General features: G+C 38.3%; 1 protein-coding gene across 1 annotated transcript in view; it reads right to left on the bottom strand.

The window, feature by feature from the left end:
• Positions 1 to 10,410: 10,410 nt before the first annotated feature.
• Positions 10,411 to 21,610, bottom strand: part of LOC145667030 (luciferin sulfotransferase-like) — a 29,774-nt gene continuing 18,574 nt past the window's right edge. Inside the window, exon 6 of the mRNA XM_081734721.1 lies at positions 10,411 to 10,960. Within this exon, the coding sequence (XP_081590847.1) occupies positions 10,643 to 10,960 (318 nt within the window). The 3' untranslated portion in view covers positions 10,411 to 10,642. The remainder of the gene's footprint in view (positions 10,961 to 21,610) is intronic.

Below are 21,610 nucleotides of genomic sequence, written 5' to 3' on the forward strand. Positions count from 1 at the left end.
AAAGACTAATGCCACTCAATTTTAGCTAATGTGTGATACCATTTGGGAAACATAAACTTTGGAGAAACGACTTTATACTCAAAGAAAAGGAGTAAACATATGAAGCAAACAATATTAATAACTTAGAACGTACAATTGCTATGAATTATCAGGAATTTACAGAGGGTGAACCTGGCAACCGCCTGAATTCCCGCATTTCATATTACTATTCTTGATTTTTCAAAACATTCATGGTCAAGTGTGCCATTTAATAAAGTTACGAAGTTTGCAAAATCTTACAGTTCTATAAGTAGGTTGTTTGCAGGACACCACAATATGTATCATGAATAAAAGTATTCTTATTATTCCCTCCATCAGCGTCAAATTTCTACTAGACAAACAAGGCGAACTACCTAGGGCCGCTGAGCTCAGAGAGGCAGCAAAATGTTTTTAAAAAGTCAACATTTGGAACAATTTAGTTAGTAGACAGCTTATCACGGGGTGAAGTAGTGGCAGACGAGGGGCATCCGGCCACAAATTGCCTAGGGATGACGCAAGATGCTTACTCCGCCACTGCTCTCCACCTAGGTATACATTCAATGTATATTTGAGTCCCGTTGCCCTTCAATTTACCCACTAGCATCCTTGCATGTAAATGGATAGAGTTGTAAAATTCAAATCGTATTTTTCCGAATCAGCCTTACGCAAACGAACCTTTCTGCAACGGTATAGCAACGTGAAACCAATTAAGTTTCATGTATTTAGTTTTCTTTGCATTTATTTCTAAATCCATGTCCCTGCAGGCATTTAATAAAACTTCTGCGTTTCTTTATATTTCTTCATATCATTCCCTATCAGAATTACTCTGATGAGAGCCGTACTCTGATGAGTGCCGTTCAGGTCTGACCTGGTTGCTATCTTCGATTTTTCCTTTAGTGTATTCTAGAACAAAGTTGAATAATAATGGACACAATGCATCTCCTTTTTCAAGCCATTCTCAATCTGAAAGCTCATAGACAAGTATTTTCCCCACTCGAACTTCACTTTAGGATTCATTCAAACACATCTTAGTTAATTTGTAATATAAAGGTAACCAGGAAAGTTCTATCGCTTTTTGTGGAGCTCTGTGTTCAATTGACCCTGACACCGTGAGTTGAATGCGAATGGAGATAAGGCGAAGATCTGTTGTTGGTGTGGGTATCTCCAACATACCACCTGATTATGGCAGTTCAGTTACACCTTGAACTTGCGGAAGGACAGAGTGAACATGGAACCTCTACAGAGCGTCATAAGGGCTTGCATACTGTACGAGTTCAAAGTGGGATCAAACGCCGCGGGGCGGAAGATATGCCAGGCCTTTGGTGAGGGTGTCGTGACTATTCGGCCAGTGTAGCGGTGGTTTAACAAGTTTAAGGACGGTGACGAAACACTCCAAGACACACCACATGCCGGAAGACCAACATATGTACAAAATGAAGATCTTCAGGCAGCAATTGAGGCGAACAGTGACCAGACATGTAAGGAACTGGGACTTCAATTCAGTGTGAGTGAAGAAACCATTCGGCAGCACCTCCATCAACTTGGGAAGCACTACAAGTTGAGTCGATGGGTCCCACATGATTTGATTCCGTGCCAGATGGCAACGCAAGCAGACATTTGAATTTCTTTGCTGTCACGTCTGAGGAAGAAGATATTTTTGGACAGGATGTTGAATGTGATGAGAAGTTGGTCTTGTACGAAACTATGGCGCCGTCATCGCTGTTAGTATCTCATGAACCGGTTCCAAAACTATTCAAATCAGCACTGCACCAGAAGGTCCTCTTGTGTGTTTGGTAGACTGCTCGCGGCATCGTGCATCGGAAACTGCTACCAGCTGGTCAGAGCATCAATGCAATTGTGTACTGTCAGCAGTTGAGCCGTGTTTAAGAAAAAAACTCTAAACTCTGGAGCGAGCACTTCTGGATTGTAAAGGGGTCCTACTGTTACAGGACAACGCTAAGCTCCACGTGGCTAGGATGACCCGGGACACCATTCTACGCCTTGAATGGGAAACACTATTACATCCGCCATACTTCCCGGACATTGCACCGTCCGATTATCACTTGTTCAATTTCTTGGACAACCACCTTAGAGGACGCCAGTTCAAATCCCTAGTAGATATGCAAAATGCAATTGACAACTTCTTCGCTTCGCGGCCCACTAAGTTCTATCGCGATGGAATCCATGGTCTTCCAGAACGGCAGATCATCGATGCTGATGGGGACTATTTTTAATCTTCCAGGTACGTGTTAGGTGACATATCGATGTTCGAATGTGGTGGGTGAAAAAGCGACAGAACTTTCTTGGTTACCTTTATAGTTATAAAAGTTTCTAGTTTTAATATCGCACAGCTATATTCTTTAGGCTAAAGAGGGCAATGGTGAATGAAATTGGATGACAAAGATATTACAAGTAGAATGAAAAAAGGTATGGATCGAGAGTAGATAAAGAGGGCAGTGGTGAATGAAATTGAATGACAAAGATATTACAAGTAGAATGAAAAAAGGTATGGATCGAGAGTAGATAAAGAGGGCAGTGGTGAATGAAATTGAATGACAAAGATATTACAAGTAGAATGAAAAAAGGTATGGATCGAGAGTAGATAAAGAGGGCAGTGGTGAATGAAATTGAATGACAAAGATATTACAAGTAGAATGAAAAAAGGTATGGATCGAGAGTAGATAAAGCCCCAAGGAAGTCGCAGATGTGTTGTTCCCTAAAACATTCATATATTATGACGACTCAGGATTGAACCAGGAAGTTGTAGGCACTGTTCAATTTTCTTTCGTTAATTGCTTGTGCATTCTATATAGGAAATGAATGTTGAATGTAATAATATCATTTTATATATGAACTTCTATTGAGGCCTAGAATGATTTATGCAATTTTTTTGTAGCTTAGAAAACCTTATGGCCAAGAAATCAGAAATAATTTTATTTCATTTGAAGCTGTAACTTTTTATATCATCTCTAGTTTTGTAGTTTGAGAGACATAGGAAAATAATGGAGGGTTTATCTGTTAATGTCAGGTGATAGGTGATGGTTGAACGTCCCACATGAACTATGCGTATGAGTGACAGTTGATTGCGTCAAGAAATGTTTCTGCTTTCTATAAATAGATATTTGGAGATAGTAATATTACGTATGCTTTTAAATATAACAAACTGTTTCAAAGAAAGTTAATTCTAAAGATAATGATTTTATCATCATCATCATCATAGGTATTTTGCCATTATTGGTAGGTTACTTGCTGCAACTGAGAAGCTTCCATGCTCCACGGTCTTCCGCTAACCTGTTCGTCTTCACGTACGATTTTTTCTCTTTTGATATCGTCCATTAACTGAAGTTTCATTCTCCCTCTCCCTCCCTTTACTACCACCGTACCATCTAGCATGTCCTGGGGGCGCGGTGGCTCAGTGGTAGACCCTCCGATGTTTGGGGTCCCTGGTTCGATCCCAGCTCGCGTCGTGTGGACTTTGTGGTGGACAAGCACCGTGCTCGTGGGTTTTCTCGGGGTTCTCCCGTTTCCTCCCACTTTCTTCATTCCACCATTTCACTCATCTCTCATCATCACCGTCTCTTTTAGCCTAATCGGCATAACCGTGGAACGTAAAAATTCAAGATTTCATTTCATTTTTTTTTTCTAGCACGTCTCTAATGATACAGTTCCTTCTTATCCTATTTCTCAACCAGTCTCTCTTCCTCTTCTTAATAATATCTAAAATTGTTCTTTTCCCTCTAACCATTTCTAGCACCCTCTCATTCGTTTTCCACTCGACCCATCTAATTCTCTCCATTCTTCTTTACACCCACATTTCGAAAGCTTCCAGTTGTTTGTAATCTTTCTTGCATAATGTCCGTGTTTCTGACCCATACAGTACAACACTGCACACGAAGCATTTTATGATTTTTTTTCTCAATTCTCTATTGAAGGTCCCACAAAATAGTATTTTCTACCTCCCAAAGGCTTCTTTCGTCATTCCTATCCTCGCTTTTATTTCCCGTTCCCACTTCATATTATCACTAATAATACAACATAGATATCGAAAACTAGTCACCTGTTCTATTTCCCCCTCCTACTTTTATACTTGACACCAACCCAGTGGCGTAACTACATTTTAAACCCCCCGCAAGAGAATATCAAGGTCCCCCACCTTAATAACATTTTTGTGGAATGGTAGATAACATAATAAATAACTATACTTCCCTGTATCTGTGAATAATGAGTTAAATGTATGCAACTACTAGGCTTAAATATTCATAAATGGAAACCACTTTGTTATACATATAATTTATTCAATAATTTCACAATGGAAGATGGACTTTAGTTCTTTGCAGTCAATGACGTTAGTCTTCATGAAGAGTAGCAGAAATTAATTGAATGGTTTCCTTTTTGCTTTCCTGTCAGCAAAATCCTTTACTGACTTCCGTACATCCATTTATTTTTAGCTTCGTCCGCATTTATTGAGAGCAGTGCTAGATTACTTAAGCTATTTTTTGGCCCATTCTGCTTCTCACATAGTTTTATATTAATGTAAAATTGAGAACGATCTCTCTGCAGAAGTGACAAAAACAGGGAGCGTCATAAACAACAAACACGCGGTAATAATTTCTGGAAAGCTAGATGCCAATGACTTATATTTCACAATTAAAAGCCATGTAGGTCAAACACAGAATTCTGAACACTTATTTCAGATTTCAACTGTTTCAGAAAGCAAATTACTTCCATCGGAAGCGAAGAACCAATATCACAACTGTAAGTTGTTTGAAGGATTTGTGGCTCTTCTTAGAGTTTCAACATCAGGAGATGAATTACATTGGCAGGAAACAAAAAGGAAAATTTGGATGCTGTGTCACGCAAAGATGTAAAACGACGATGGATATATGAATTTAGTGTGTCAAATAGTTTAATATAGATGTTAATTTTAAAGTTTGATTCAATATTTCCCGCCTGACAAAAATATATAGGCTATAAAAGCCGACCAAACCGACATTCTCTCTTTTTTATTTGCGGTGCTTGACCTACACATCAAGCCCCCCAAGATAGCCGAAAAAAGGGGAGGGAAGAAGAACATTGCCGACTAATACAAAACTGAAAAACATGTTGATTCGACCTATTAGGAGGCTAGGGTGAAGGGCCCTCAGCATTGCGGGGTCTCGCACCATAGTAGTTACGCCACTGCACCGACCCGTTCGTTCCAATCACCAAGGCTTTTGTCTTTCTACCATTTAATTTCATCCTATATTCCTCAAAGCCCTTCCTCAAGTTTTTTAACATTCTATTAACTTTCTTGTCAGATTCTGCAACAAATGCCATATCATCTGCAAACCGTATACACCTAATGATTTTATAGGCAGTTATAATTTCAGTGAGTGGCCCGAAGGGGAGATGATTTTCCACGAAGCTACGAAGTAACCCCTGGAACAAATCCCCAATCATGCTTAGAGTAGGCTATCAATACCTTCGCAGTACAGTACTTTCTCCCCTTGTCCCCCCAGGGGAAATCTAAAGTCACCAATGCTTATAGTATCCTGAGAAATGAACAGAAAAGGCCCGGGTTTAACGTTCCTTTTCAGAATCAAAGCTACATGAGAGTAGGACTAGCTCATGGGCGTCCGAAGAATTCTTTTTTTCAAATTCCTGGTTGCTACGTATGGTATTTTTTTTTTTTATTTGTATGAAGACAATCTTGAGAAATTAAATACATTTTCGTGAGCCGGGCGGGGCCCTTTCAATCTGCCCACCCTGCCCTTCCCTTCGGGCGCCCATGGATTAGCTTAAATGAGGACTCTGAACCTCATGAGCTCTCATCGGGAATCGAACTCGTTTTATGCACTAGAGGGACGTATAGTAACAATACAGCCACAAGAAAACTCGCGAACAGGAGAAGTTTGTTGAAAAAGAGGTTTTAATTATTGAGTGTTAAACGAGTACCATTATTTCAACAAATATTGTAATACGTATTCTGCGTACATGTTAATTCCGTACTCGATCCTTGATAGGACTATAGATATGAGCGATGCTCAAGATTTCCCATTAAATTGTAGATTCACTACAAACAGTCGGGTCCATTTAGTTGTAGTGTGACATCTTCAAATTTGAATTTTAATTAGCTCAGAATTTTGTCCATTTTTGTTCATTTTTATCCAACTAAGAAAAATAATTGTACCATTCAAATAAACGAAAGAGGTCCACCTAGATCACCTGTACTGCGACATCTTCAAATTCGAGAAGTTTGTCCAACTTTTGCCCATTTTTGTTCAACCAAGAAAAATTTTGTACCATTCCAATGAACAAAAGAAGGGCCATTTCAAAATTTGAGCCATTTCGATCACCAGTAGTGTAACATCTTCAAATTCGAATTTTAACTAGCTTAGAAATTCCCTATTTTTGTAGATTTTTGTATCACCAAGCTAGTTACCATTCGAATTTGTACCACCATTCGAATTTGAAGATATCTCACGACAGGTGATGAAGTGATCAAATTTTATAATGACCATCCCCTCGTTTATTTCAATGGTACACATTTTTCTTGGTTGGACAAAAATGGACAAAATTCTGAGCTTATTAAATTTCGAAGAAAATCTCTAAGTTTTTTACGTTCCACGGTTATGTTGGCTAGGCTAAAGGAAACGGGATGATGAGAAATGAGTAAAATTGGAAGATTCCCGAAAAAACCCACGCACACGATGTTTGTCCACCACATACTCACTTGGCGCGAGCTGGGATCGAACCAAGGACCAATGTACAAGTGGTGAACGCTCTACCACTGAGCCACCACGGTCCTTTAGTAAATTTCGAATTAAGATGCTGCACTACAGTGATCGAAGTGGCCAAATACTGAAATGCCCTCCCTCATTTATTTGAATGGTACACAATTTTATGTTGGTTGGACAAAAATTGGACAAAATTCTGAGCTAGTCAAAATTCAAGTTTGAAGATGTCGCACTAAAACTAAGTGAACCAGGGCAAGTTTCGGTGCCCAAAGGAACTTATCTTCTAACAGTACGTTTCCTTAATGCCATAATTTAATATCGCAAAAGAAAACAAGAAAAGAAAAAAAGGAAAGAAAGACTGCAGATGATTTGCCTGGAGATAGTTTGAGAGTTCATTGTAAAAAAAAAAAAAAAAGTTCACTATAAAGCAAAGGTAAAATGTTCCTCGGATTATTACCTAATCAATGATTCAATTTGTTCTGGAACAGGATTAAGTATTGATCTCTTGATTTATATATATATATATATATATATATATATATATATATATATATATATATATATATATATATATATATATATATATATATATATACACAGAGTGTTAATGAACTATGCCGACAAACTGTAAGAGGCGATTCCTTACATCAAAATAAGAGAAAAAGTTCATATGGACCTATGGTGAAAAGTGCATAGTTTCAGAGCTAGGGCTGTCCAAAATCGCGAAAAATCCAAATTTCAACAGGTCCTATTTCGAATTCCACAAACTGTGGATGGTGATCCTTATCAGCGTAAAGGAAGCCACGCATACACAATCCAAAAGTGCATATTTCGTCAATCTTCAATAGGTGTACATGGCATTCCCTGAAGGGTGTAACTCTCACATGTGCTATAAATAGAATTTTCAGTAATACCCTGATTTTAAAGAGGGTCCAAAGTAGGCAGGAGATAAGCCTTGACAATAATGGACATCCAATGCTTCGGAGGGAATTCAGAAGCATTGGATGTCCATTATCCATATATATGTCGCTACATACAAAATACATTGCAAAGATAGGGAAAATATGCTGCCATTTGGTTAATAGTTTTCTTTTAAACTCAGTCCCATTTATTCACCAATTTCCGTAGAACAAGAAGTAGCAAATATTGGGCAGATTATTATTGTGTTATTTTCTTGATTAACTCTTTCACATGTTCGTGACAATTTAAGAGACATATTAGGTAATGAAGTCCAAGTGATGTCAGTTAGCCTACTTGTGTGCGGCACCTTTTCGAATACCTCTTATGATAAGCGCCATATAATCGTTCGATAAGAACAGATAAAATTGTGATGACCACTTGGGAGATGAACAAGCTTACGTAATATCACTTTCACACAGACATATGATGCGTGTGTTAAGCTTTATATGGAAAATCCACCATCGTCAGCGAATACACATGCTATTGAAGATACCCTCAAGTGCTAAGTCACTAAATATGCTCCAGTCAGATTCTTACAAGTAATAGTAATGAGGTACAAGCTTGTTAAAAAAAATAAGTAGTACTGTCATACGTATAGTACATGAAGGAGTTTGCTATATACAGGGCGTTACAAAAATTTTCACAATATTTACTGAAAAGATTCCTCACATGAAAGTATAAGGTAACCAAGCAAGTTCTGTCGCTTTTTCACCCACCACTTTCGAACATCGATATATCACCTAAGACGTAACTGGAACATAAAAAATATCTTTATCAGCATCGACGATCTTCTGCTAACGTCCTGGAAGGAAACGGATTCCATCGAGGTGGAACTTGGTGGGACGTGAAGCGAAGAAAATATCAAGTGCATTTTCCACCTCTACTAGGGATTGTCCGGGAAGGATGGAGGATGCAATAGTTTTTCCCACCCAGGACATAGAATGGTGTCCCGGGTCATCCTGGTCACATGGGGATTACCGTTGTCCTGTCACAGGAGGACACCTTTGCGATTCAGTAGTGCTGGCTCCAGAGTTTTGAGTTTTTCTTGAACGCAGCTTAATTGCTGACAGTACACAGTTGCATTGATGCTCTGATCAGCTGGTAGTAGTTCGCGATGCACGATCCTGTGAGCAGTCCATTAAACACACATGAAGACCTTCTTCTGGTGCAGTGCTGGTTTCGATGGTTTGGAACCGATTCATGGGATGCTTACCAATGATGACGCCGTGGAGATTCGTACAGGATCTACTTCTCATCACATGTCAACACCCTGTCCATAAATGGCTCCTTTCTCAGACTAGACAGCAAAGGAACACAAGTGTATGCTCGCGTTGCCTTCTGGCACGGAGTCAAATCGTGCGGGAGTCATCGACCCCTCTTGTAGCTTCCCAAGTTGATGGAGGTATTGCCAAATGGTTTCTTCACTCACACTGAATGTAGTCCCAGTTCCTCACATTTCTGGCTACTATTCGCCTCAATTGCTACGTTAATATCTTCATTTTGTACATGTGTTGGTCTTCCGGACATATCTCCATTCGCACTCAACTCAGGTATGAAGGTCAATTGAATACATACCCCCACAAAAAGCGACAAAACTTTCTTTGTTACCTTTATAAGAAGAAAGTTTCATATGGTCGTGTGGTTTTCAAATTTCAGAACCCCAGGACGATAGACTGTCTCAGTTTTTTATGTGCGAAAAACTTGAGCGATTTTGAATAGGGAGGTCACAAGCATTTTGCCCATGAAACAAAATTGACACGGTCAATGGTCCTAAGGTTTCGAAATTTGGATTCTGTTAACAAAATACATAGAATTTATTCCCTGGAGGCCCACTGCACAGAACTTTTATCTTTTTGTGTGTGGCTGTGTTATCATTTTAGTTGCACACGTCATATACAGCAACAAGAATTAAGCTTCTAGACCAATTCAGTGAAAAGATATATTGTCATATATGGAACTGTCCTGAAAATAAATGTAATTTACGTAAAAAACTGAAACTCAAAACACTGGCGAACTTTGTCCTCTTTCTCCCCTATATAAGCAACAAGTACTCATACAGGATATTAGCATGTTGTGAACTACCTAATTGCTTCACATACCAATTTTTAGGAATGTACCCCCGAAGAGGGGACTGGCCACCCAAAAAACTGATGCAAAAAAAAAAAAAAAACACGAACTTAATTCTCCCTGACATACATAAAATGCATATCGGCAGAAAGCTTGATCCTTCAGGAATACATTCATACCAAAATTATCCCCCTAGCTTAATTAGTAGCTGAGCTTTCGAGGTTTAAAGCCTTGGTGAAGCTCTTGCCTTAATGAGCGTTTAAAGGTTAATAAGACATTGAGCTTCTAAAATCTAATAATAACATTGTGGGGAATTAGGAATTAAATTTTTGGGTATTCGACACCTATGGCCATTTAAGCCCGTCATGTATGAGATATGACGTTCCTGGAAGATCACACAGTCCGCAGAAGTAGGGAAAGAAGGATGTGGCCTTGAAAATTTAAGATAAGTATCATCCCGACATTTACGTGATGCAAATGGAGAAAACCGAGGCGAAAACTCAATCAGCATGCCAGACTGGAAAAGGCTCTTACACCTTTCCGACCTACTGTTCCCACTAGGAATCGAACCCGGCACCAATACCATTGTAAAAGACGTAATATTGTGTACGATTAACGCTAATATTGATGATAATAATGAAATCCAAAATTAGATTGACACATTCTTATTTCAAAATTATTTACAAAGCATCAACACTGATGGAAAACACTTTACCCTTTCAATAACATCTTTAGAAATATAAGGACATACAGTTAATATAGTATAAAAAAGAGTTTTGGTTCGTATTAAAAATTGTCTGTTTTAATGTAGTGCATTTGTTATCTAACATGAATATGGTAATATGATAAAAAAAACTACAGAGCTTCGTTTTCGTGCTTGATCACCTCTTAATGTAGAGTTCTTCAAACGTTAATCCTGTTCCTTTGATGTTGTCCTCAATCCATTTATCAAATCTCGCCTCCAGATCCAGGCTGAAGTGGTTCTTCCAGTCACCAACCACACCCTTTCGGATGAAACCTTGTTCGCTGTTTTTCACGACCTGAGGACCTTTCAGCTTCTCCACGAAGAGTTCACGATTCACGGCAGGGTTGTTCTTCATGTTGGCAAAACTAAGATGATCGGTCAGTTTGGTCACATCCTTATCGCTGAGGGTTTTACCCAGAAACTCTGCTGTTTTTCTGATCACTGATGGCAAATCCTAAAGGATTAAAACAAGACACGTGAACATTAAACTAAAGAGAGTATATATGATGAATAATTTACTACATAATTGCCTCTTTAAATTGATCTAGATATTTAAGTTTGCTCCATTCATGCATATGTATTAAATCAAAGATTTATTAGATTCTATTCCTGATGGACGTACTAGTGTTTTGAATCTGTGTGAAACCGATGTACTCTTGATGCCATTAGTGATAAGAAAAAAGATTGATTCGCACACAGGTTGCTGTGCTCATGCCGTTGGCCTGGCATGTTCCGTCTGTGCCACGGCCGCGACCATTCACATATATCATGCCGTGCCGTGCCGTTGCTGCTTTCTACTCCATTTCCCAATTTCTGGTAAACTTCGTGTCGTTTCGTGGGCTTCGAAGGAAGCCGAAGGATCGTGGCCAATAAGGCACAACCGGGATGGTTTCTCTTCAAGGCGGGCTGTCGGGGCACGGTACGTCATGTGTGAATTAACAAAAGACAAGCCAATAAATTTTCAGTGTCAAGGTTTGAAAAGAAATTTCATGGACCACGTCACAGACGGAGCACGGCTTGGAAACGGCACATTATATGTGATTTGACCTAAAGAAATACGACCATGTAACATGTATTATTAACATATTAACATATAAGTAAAATAAAATCTGCTAAACACAGTAAAATGAAATGAAATGAAGGCCTTGTCCAAAAGATACAAGTGTGCATTCGAAGTACACTTATTTCCGGAACTGACGTCCCCTAGTGTGCGTCAAAAGGTCAAAGTTCACAAGTCTGCGAGTGCATAGTGCATAGTGTTCGAGGATGTACAATACGTTAGTATACTTATGTGCTTAACAGGACGATTTCTCGTTAAATGACCTAATAAAATTTTTGAAAGGCATATGCTTAATATTTTTCTTGAGGGGAATTTATTGGTGAACTGATCTAATAATAATTTAGTGTTAAATATACAAATTAGTGATTTTACAAGTGGAAAATAAACTTGTTACACAAATAACAAACGTATTTAAGTTATGTTCTCTGAGCATACAATGGAATTTAAAATAGTGTAGAGAAAGCAACGACATTTGTGTTTAAATATTACATGGTTTATGTAGCTTAATTGAGATAATCAGACTATCGGTAATGCAGCTATTTGCTCGACAAATTTTAATAGCATATGGTTTAAAATGTTAAGCCTTAGCATAGAAGAATGAATATTTAGATTATTCATTTCTCTATACCTACAGCTACAGCTACAGCTGCAAATGTTAATTCGTAGATAGATAGGCCTAATTTTCTAGTTTTGATTTTAAACAAATTCTTTTCAAAGCTGCCATATTTTCTTGCATTTCTGAGAGACTGTAATATGCCAATTACCGTCCATTTTGTATTTTTGACAGCTGCCCAAAAGTGAAATACAGATCAAAAACTTTCCACACATTTATGAAAGATTTCACAAATTACTCTTGTTAAGTTTTTACTTTGGCCATTTCATTCATTTTCTTCGATTCAGTGATTTGGTCTTTCTGTCCCGGTTTTCCGAACTTGCCTGTTAGTCCATATATATATATATATATATATATATATATATATATATATATATATATATATATATATATATATATATATATATACACAGGGTGTTTCAGATAAAACGTCCAGTGCTAAATAAATCCGAAACGGCTGAGAATAAAAAGATGAAACAAAACCTGAGATAGGGAAATGTCACAGGGCACATCACATGGTGTTGTGGTGACCCCCAGGGCCCTCCTTCAAGGGGGCCCAGGGTCCAACTTCAAATTTTCAAATAGGAACATGTATTGAAACATACCTCATTCAATAGTCCTTGTAAAACGAAACAACTTTTGTAGGAAACAATTTTCGATTTGGACCACCGTTTTCAAACTTTTTCGCAAAAAGTGGGTCCTGTATCAGATAAAAGGTCCAGTGCTTATAAATCAGAAACGGCTGAGATTAGCAAGATGAAAGAAAAACTGAGATAGGAAAACGTCATAGAGATTAACACACGGTGTTGCTGTGGTGACTCCTAGGGCCCTCCTTCAAGGGGCCCAGGGGCCACTTCAAATTTTCAAATGGGAACATGTATTGAATCATACCTCATTCAATAGTTCTTGAAAAATGAAACAACTTTTGTAGGAAATAATTTTCGATTTGGGCCACCGTTTTCAAAATGGTCGCAAAAAGTGGGTCCTGTATCAGATAAAACGTCCAGTGCTTATAGGCCTAAATCAGAAACGGCTGAGAATAGAGAGATGAAACAAAAACTGAGATAGGGAACGATGATAAAGCTTATCAAGTGGTGTTGTTATGGTGACCCTGAGGGAACTCCGTGAAGGGGGCCCAGGTGCCAACCTCAAACTGATACAAGATTTTTTGCGGCCATCTTGAAAACGGTGGCCCAAATCGAAAATTGTTTCCTACAAAAGTTGTCTCGTTTTACAAGGACTATTGAATGAGGTATGATTCAATATATGTTCCCATTTGAAAATTTGAAGTTGGCCCCTGGGCCTCCTTGAAGGAGGGCCCTGGGGGTCACCACAACAACACCATGTGATGTGCCCTGTGACATTTCCCTATGTCAGTTTTTGTTTCATCTTTTTATTCTCAGCCGTTGCGGATTTATTTAGCACTGGACGTTTTACCTTAAACACCCTATATATATATATATATATACAGGGTGGGCCATTTTAATCAATCCACGGAAATATCTGAAAAATGATAAAACATAGAGGAAATGTTTGAAGTACACGTTATATATTGCTAAGGGGGAAAACCAATTCCGCCAAAAATTCCCATCTCCACCCCCCATAAATGGGGGTAACGGGGGGTAACTTTGAAATGTTAAATGGGAACATTGGTCGAGTAATACCTCGTTCGAAAGGTCTTGGAAAACTAAGTAACGCTGTACCAAAAGATGTTTCATATGGAGCACCAGTTTCAAAATGGCCGCCATGATATAGTTCGGAAACTCCAGTACCCGTAGTATGAAAACCATGGAAGGTAAATGAATGGAACAAAATTGAAATACGTAAATATCATGACGCATATCGAATGGTGTGGTCCCTTTGATCCCAGTGGTCTTTCTGAAGGGGTCTTGGGGGCTAACTTCAAGATTTCAAATAGTAACATGAGTCGAGTGGTACCTCGTTCGATAAATCTTGCAAAATCAAACATCTTGCAGGAGAAAACGATTGAGGTGAAATGGCAGTGTTCTCAAAGGGCCGTCGAAACATAGTATCTGTGTCAGAGAAAAGGTTTAGTACCCGTAGTATGAAAGCGATTGGAGATAAATCAACAGAAGAAAAACTGGAATAGGTAACTGTCGTAAGGCACATCGAGAGGTGTTGTCGGAGTGACTCCACTGAAAGGTATCCGGAGCCAACTTGAAAATTTCAAATAGCAACTTGAAGCAGTAACATCACGTTGCATAGACAAATGAATATCAAACTGCTTCTGTAAGAATATTTTCGACATGAGACACTGTTTTCAAAATGATCGCCAAGACATTGTGAATGTGTCTAAGAAAACGTCTAGTGCCCAAAGTATGAATACGGTTAGAGATAAATGAAAATAACACTGTTTCGTCCCTCAAGCTCACAATATGGCATGAGTGCTAATAGTTAATCAAAATGTAACTGTGACCATCCGCATTAACTCAGTGCACCAATTCTCTATCCCTGGAGTCTGCCTTCGAAACATCATTGGGTAGGTCAAGCGTACGCCCGAACCGTTGTCCGGTCGGAGATTGAAATTTTGAAGTTAGCTCACAAGACCCCTTTAGGAAAGCCGCTGGGATCACAGGGATCACATCATTCGATATGCCCTATGATATTTACGTATTTCAATTTTGTTCCATTCATTTACATTCCATGGTTTTCATACTACGGGTATTGGAATTTCCGCAGCATATCATGGCGTCCATTTTGAAACTGGTGCTCCATATGAAACTTCTGGTACAGCGTTACTTAGTTTTCCAAGACCTTTCGAACGAGGTATTACTCGACCAATGTTCCCATTTGACATTTCAAAGTTACCCCCCGTTACCCCCATTTACGGGGGTGGAGAGGGGTACTTTTGGCGGAATTGGTTTTCCCCCTTAGCAATATATAACGTGTACTTCAAACATTTCTTCTATGTTTTATCATTTTTCAGATATTTCCGTAGATTGATTAAAATGGCCCACCCTGTATATATATATAGCCTTTACGCTCCATTCTTGTTAATCTGCGCGTGAAAGATCCGAAATGACAAATATTTGCAGGTACGGCAAAGCTGAAGCTGTTGGCATACATAAAAGAGACTCTTAAGTCATTTTATCGTTACCCCATATTGTCAATCTGTACGAAATATTTATCTTACATTAAAGATAAACATATCGTACAGATTGACAATATGTACGATAACTGAGAAGTTATTCATCTACATAAAAAAGCATAACTTTTTCTACTACGCGAAATTCTCCCTTCTTTTGTTATCAATGTTCCACGTTCCACCAGACTGGAGCGCTGAAACGAAGTGCAGATCAAAAGCTAATTTGACGAAGTGTATTCTATTTAGTGTGCACTCCATTTGTAGACTTCGAGTGTGCATTCTCGAAGTGTGCACTATGCACTTTTAGACACAGTCCTACGTCTCACGGTTACGGTGGGTAGGCTAAAGGAGACGGTGATGAGAAATGAATGAAATGGTGGAATGAAGAAAGTGGGAGGAAACGGGAAAACTCCAAGAAGACGCACGCACACGGTGTTTGTCCACCACAAATTCACTTGGCATGAGATAAGATCGAACCTAGAACCCCATGCACCAATAAGCGCTCTACCACTTTTTTGCTTTTTACTTAATTTTACTCATTTAACTTGTTTCTCCAGTAACCTAGAACGACAGGGACACAAATACAGAAACATCGAGGACACTTAAAATTCCAAAGGCTCTCCCAGCGGGAATCGAACCCACTGAGCTACTGCGGCTTCCTGCTAAACACAGTAAAGTGGAAAATAGATTAAGTTCCAATTTTGTTCGGCAGATGTCAACCCAAGGAGGATATTTGCTCCCACCTAGCGGCGCGATGTATAATTTCTAGCACTCTACAATTATACACCTTTGTTTCAATAATAGAACATGAGATACATGGATAACCACCGTTAAAGTCACCAATACCCGTAAAAGTGTTAATGAATTGACTCCATTAACGAATTGCCGAGATAATCAATCTGGCTATCTATTACAAAAACTTGAGTTTAAAAATTCGCTTTCGTTGAAGAGTTACGATATGAAGTAACGTACGTAAATATTATCATATCATAATCTTTTAAGGACCTCTAGTGTGATCCTAAGTAAGTTCAAAGAATAAGATTTTCATTATGACTGTAACAAACGACAGTACATAGCATAGTTAGCGAAATAAAGCACAAAATTATGGTTAACTCTTGAACATAAATTTTTGTTTAACCATTAGAAAAGACATACAGCAATCAAAAGATGGCATCAAGCTGGAGAAAACTGTGAATGAATCGATTGGGGCATCAAGCTGCAGAAAACTTGAAGGAACCGGTTGGAATCGGCTGATGACGTCAAGTTCGATAAAATTGTGAAGCAACTGATTGGGATCGGCTGATGACATCAAGCTGAAGAAAACTGTGAAGGAACTTATTGGGATCGGGTGACGACATCAAGCTGAAGAAAACTGTGAAGGAACTTATTGGGATCGGCTGACGACATCAAGCTGAAGAAAACTGTGAAGGAACTTATTGGGATCGGCTGACGACATCAAGCTGAAGAAAACTGTGAAGGAACTTATTGGGATCGGCTGACGACATCAAGCTGAAGAAAACTGTGAAGGAACTTATTGGGATCGGCTGACGACATCAAGCTGAAGAAAACTGTGAAGGAACTTATTGGGATCGGCTGACGACATCAAGCTGAAGAAAACTGTGAAGGAACTTATTGGGATCGGCTGACGACATCAAGCTGAAGAAAACTGTGAAGGAACTTATTGGGATCGGCTGACGACATCAAGCTGGAGAAAATTGTGAAGGAACTTATTGGGATCGGCTGACGACATCAAGCTGGAGAAAATTGTGAAAGAACTTATTGGGATCGGCTAATCACATCAAGTTGGAGAAAACTATGAAGGAAGCGAATGGGATCGGGTGACGACATCAAGCTGAGGAAAACGATGAAGGAACTTACTGGGATCGGCTGACGACATCAAGTTGGAGAAAATTGTGAAGGAACTGATTGGGATCGGTTATCGAACCAGTGGTGCGGCAGGACATTGCTCCAGATAGCAAAGCTGGACACTATTGACGGTGATCGATCAAGTAGTTTTTTAAAGATAGTCTTTCTCCCGGACATAGTTTGGAGTTAGACACAATGATTTTGTCTCCTGCCATTTACCCTATAAAGACATTTTGACAGAATGTCTTTATAAGGTAAACATATAAAGGAATTTTGACTGATAAATCAAACTGCTTGAAAAGAAACAGATTGCTAACAGAGAAAGATACGAATGTACCGGTATTATAAAAAATACACAAAAGAGATACTGGATTTTAAAATATTCATCCCAATTGACGTTGGAGTTTATCTGTTTACGTACGTTGATTTGCTCTACATTAGATTAAATGTTTATTCGCATTTCAGTTTTTTTTCCTTCAAGTAGTTGGTTTCGTCAAGTACTTGTGAAATTATTGAAGCTTATCTTATCGAATCTGTTGGAAGAAGAGTGAAGTAGTCAGGGTTTTATGACAATACCATACAAAGGCTATTGAACTGACATTAATATTTTTTCTGGAATATCACACCTCAAGTTATAAAGTAAAAGGCATTTTCGAATTCGGAACAGACTTGAATGAAGGTAGAACTCCACACTATCTAAATTCTGACCATATAGAAGACTTGAAGATGTCCTCGTTATTCATATGGGCAGAATAAGGTTTAAAAATGCTAAATTCATACTCTTATATGTTGCCATTCGAAACTCACTTCGTGAATTATTTGCAAATTTTTGCCAAGCCGAGCAATTGAAGATGGCAGCCCAGCGTCTCTGTCCCCTTTTCAATACATCAAAGATCAAGAAATGCAACAATACATGTTTAATTATTTTAAATAAAAAGTCTAAATACCAAAATGTCATTTCTCTTAACCTAAGGCATTCCTAGATATGAGCATTTTAATGAAATATTCCACATCTTTTTCTTCCCTCGTAAGTCAAATACTTTTCTAAAAACCGTCAAAGACATGTTTAATTATCCATCTACCTATATAAATAAAAATGAAGGTGACTAATTTATTAATCCTTCGGTGATTAAGATGACGAAAACATAAATTTACACTTCTTAAGTGAGAGCACCCAGATTATTCAATAGGGTGAAAGGAAAAAATTGATTTTTTTAAAGTTGTAACATAAGCCTGCCATACTTTTTCATGAGAATATGGGACACCTTTGATCCCCCCCCTCCCGCCTTCACTTTCCAACACAATCCTATGAACTGTAGCTCTCGTTATGAACAACAGCATGATAAGTGAAATTTCCCTCAGCTGCAGCTACTTTTCTCTCTTGATTCCCTGCATTGTACGGAGTGAAGATATTTACAATGCAACTAGAAAAGAATCGGCTTAAAAACTGAAAGTGACGTGTATTAAAATGATTTACGGGAAAACAATATGCAGATCTCGTTTTATTTAAATCAGTGATACAATCTATCTTTTATATTCTTCGTGCGTTTATTAATACGAATTTATTTAATTATTTACGTGGCTGTATTTGCTAAAATTACGTTTGTTACTTTAATCTTCTCCTTGTATTGTGTTTAATTGTCAGGACCGCACAGGGCCGGCGCTAGAAGTTTTGCCGCCCCGGGCGGTTCTTCCACATACCGCCCCTTTATTGTTTTCTTTCTCAAATTTTGCTGCCCCTGTATTCTTTTCTTTTTTCAAATTTTGCCACCCATCAGACTTGCCGCCCTGGGCGGTGGCACGGCTGACCCCTCTCGCTCCGGCCCTGGGACCGCATTTACATATTTCTGAGTCCCAAACCAAAGCACAATTCTGCGCCTCTAGCCTATTATTTATAATTTCTGTTATCTTCCACTGTGTGCAATGGAATAAGTAGCATGGCACATTTTGTCAGTCAATTTGATAGTTCAATTTCGTTGCTTTCAGAAAAGGGTACTTCTCCTTAAAATTTGAAGAAAACGTGCACTTCGATTTAGGCATTTTCGTTGAAACAAAATTGGAACACTTCACCTGTAATGTAGGCTATTATCAACAATAGCTCAGCTGCTGCACTTTATCAAAGATTTTAGATCCGGTTGACTGCTGCCAGGGGCGAATCCAGGACGGACTTCTGAGGATGGGATGGGTTTAATTTATATATAAAAAAAATACTTTCCTCTTTTGTGTGTGGGTGGGGGAAGGCGATTGCCCCCATCGACCCCCATGGATCCACCACTGCTGCTGACGGACAACTGCAACTCTGCGCTGCGAGTTTATTGGCTTGCTCGCTATGAAATCAGAGAAAGTGGTGTGACAATTTGATCCAAGCTGTTACATGTCACAGCTTATTGTTCATTTGCTACTAACAGGGTCCCAGCTAGGGGTGTTCGATAAGGCTGAGGACCTATCGAACTTCGGGAGTGAAAATTTATCGAGTTGTCATCGGTTACTCGAAACCGTTCGAGTATTTGAAATTATCGAAGTTTCGGGTATTATCGAAATTTCGAGTATTATCGAAGTTTCGGATATTATGGACATTTCGAATATTATCGAAGTTTCGGGTATTATCAACATTTCGAGTATTATCGAAGTTTCGGGTATTATCGGCATTTCGAGTATTATCGAAGTTTCGGGTATTATCAACATTTCGAGTATTATCGAAGTTTCGGGTATTATCGACATTTCGAGTATTATCGAAGTTTCGGGTACTATCAAAAGTAGTGATGAACAGTTCGGTTTCTTCACCTCTCCAATGATTTTTTCTTGCAGCCAAACTAGTCAAACAACTTTTTTCATCTGACAAGTTATTGCAAAGTTGTATTTGTCAAAATCATATGTAAAATTATTTTTCTGCCTGCTCCGTTATTGGCGCAATCGGCAAAGTGACTATTAGTAGACTAATGTTGTCTTGGATTCCAATTCCATTCGTGTGATGCATGTTTTCTCTTCCTCTTTCTCTCTTCTGACAGATTGCTTAAACCTTGTACAGATTTGTGGGGAAAAAACTTTTCCTTCACTACATTGCTAAGGAGAGAAGTTTTAAAATGAACACTCTGCATATATGTAATACATATTATATACAACTATGATAACCTCGAATACATCGTTTCTTTCGAACACTCTGATAATCCCGAACTTTTCTAAATATTCAAGCTACTCGACAAATGCGATCATATTGATATATTTCTTTATTTGCTGCTTTCAAACAATTCGAGATTCTCGAACAGTTCGAGTGTCTCGAAGTTGTCTAATGTTTCTTACATTTCGAGTACCTCGAACACTTCGAGAGTCCCGAACATTTCGGGAGTCTCGATCATTTCCAGAGTCTCAAACATTTCGGGAGTCTCGAAAGTTAGATAATTCGATAAAATTAAAATTCTTTACCGATGAAACGGTTTTGAAATTTTACCGAATTGTTATCGATTACTCGATTATCGGAACAGCCCTAGTCCCAGCTATTGTCAAAATCTTTAATTTTTCACTTTTCGATACGCTAATATTCAGAGGAGAAACGGGACGGTATTAAAATACGGGACATTTGCCTGTACCGACTAAATTTACGGGGACAGGGGACATTCGGGTCCAAAATCGGGACTGTCCCGTTTTTTACGGGACGTCTGGCAGGCTTATATAATATCACGGAAAAGTTGCGAATTGGGGAGACTAAAAAAAAATAAAAATAAAATTGGATTATATCTTCCGGTCACGCATGTGCTCTAAAGTTTGCAGAAATTAGGAAAAAATCACATTTCTATCATAATATTTATCTTACTTAACTTATCAATATTTAAATGTAATAGCTCTCGTCAAATCTAATTTGAATCGGTTATGATTTAGAAAAAAAAGAATTGTTTAAATCAGTCAAAAGTATTCTGCTTGCGCAACAGCTGTCAATTCTAAAGAATTGAGGAGCTCGTTGTAACTCGCTCGGGTCAATCAGGACGACTCTGCTATAAAGTTCAACCACGCCTAATTTCATCCATAAATCACATTTCAAATCACGTTCAGCTCAGAATGAGTGAAAACGGAGATGTTCATTTGTTCAACATGAGCTTTTTCGACTTACGACTCTTCACACAAAAATTTAGTTTTGTCAACAAAAAACCTGTTTATAAATATTACTAATAGTCTATAATAATTTGTTTTTAAACATTTAAACCTGTATTCAATAAAGAAACCCAAAACAAGAAAATATGTAAGTTGTTAGTATCTTTTTCCCTTGAACTTGATTTACCTTTATTTTCATCAAACAAATTTCATCAAGTTTTAAGGCAATGTGGGACCGGAAGATGTTGATGGATTTAAACAATATTCAAACATTATTTTTTTGTGGTTCTAATAATAAGAATTTGAGCTATTACATTCGGGAAGAAGCTAATTTAAAATTTTAAAAATTATCGTAAAAAATGTGAATTTTTTC

This window comes from Thermobia domestica, chromosome 12 (genome assembly GCF_964235325.1).
Source record: "Thermobia domestica chromosome 12, izTheDome1.hap1.1, whole genome shotgun sequence".
NCBI classification, from domain to species: domain Eukaryota; kingdom Metazoa; phylum Arthropoda; class Insecta; order Zygentoma; family Lepismatidae; genus Thermobia; species Thermobia domestica.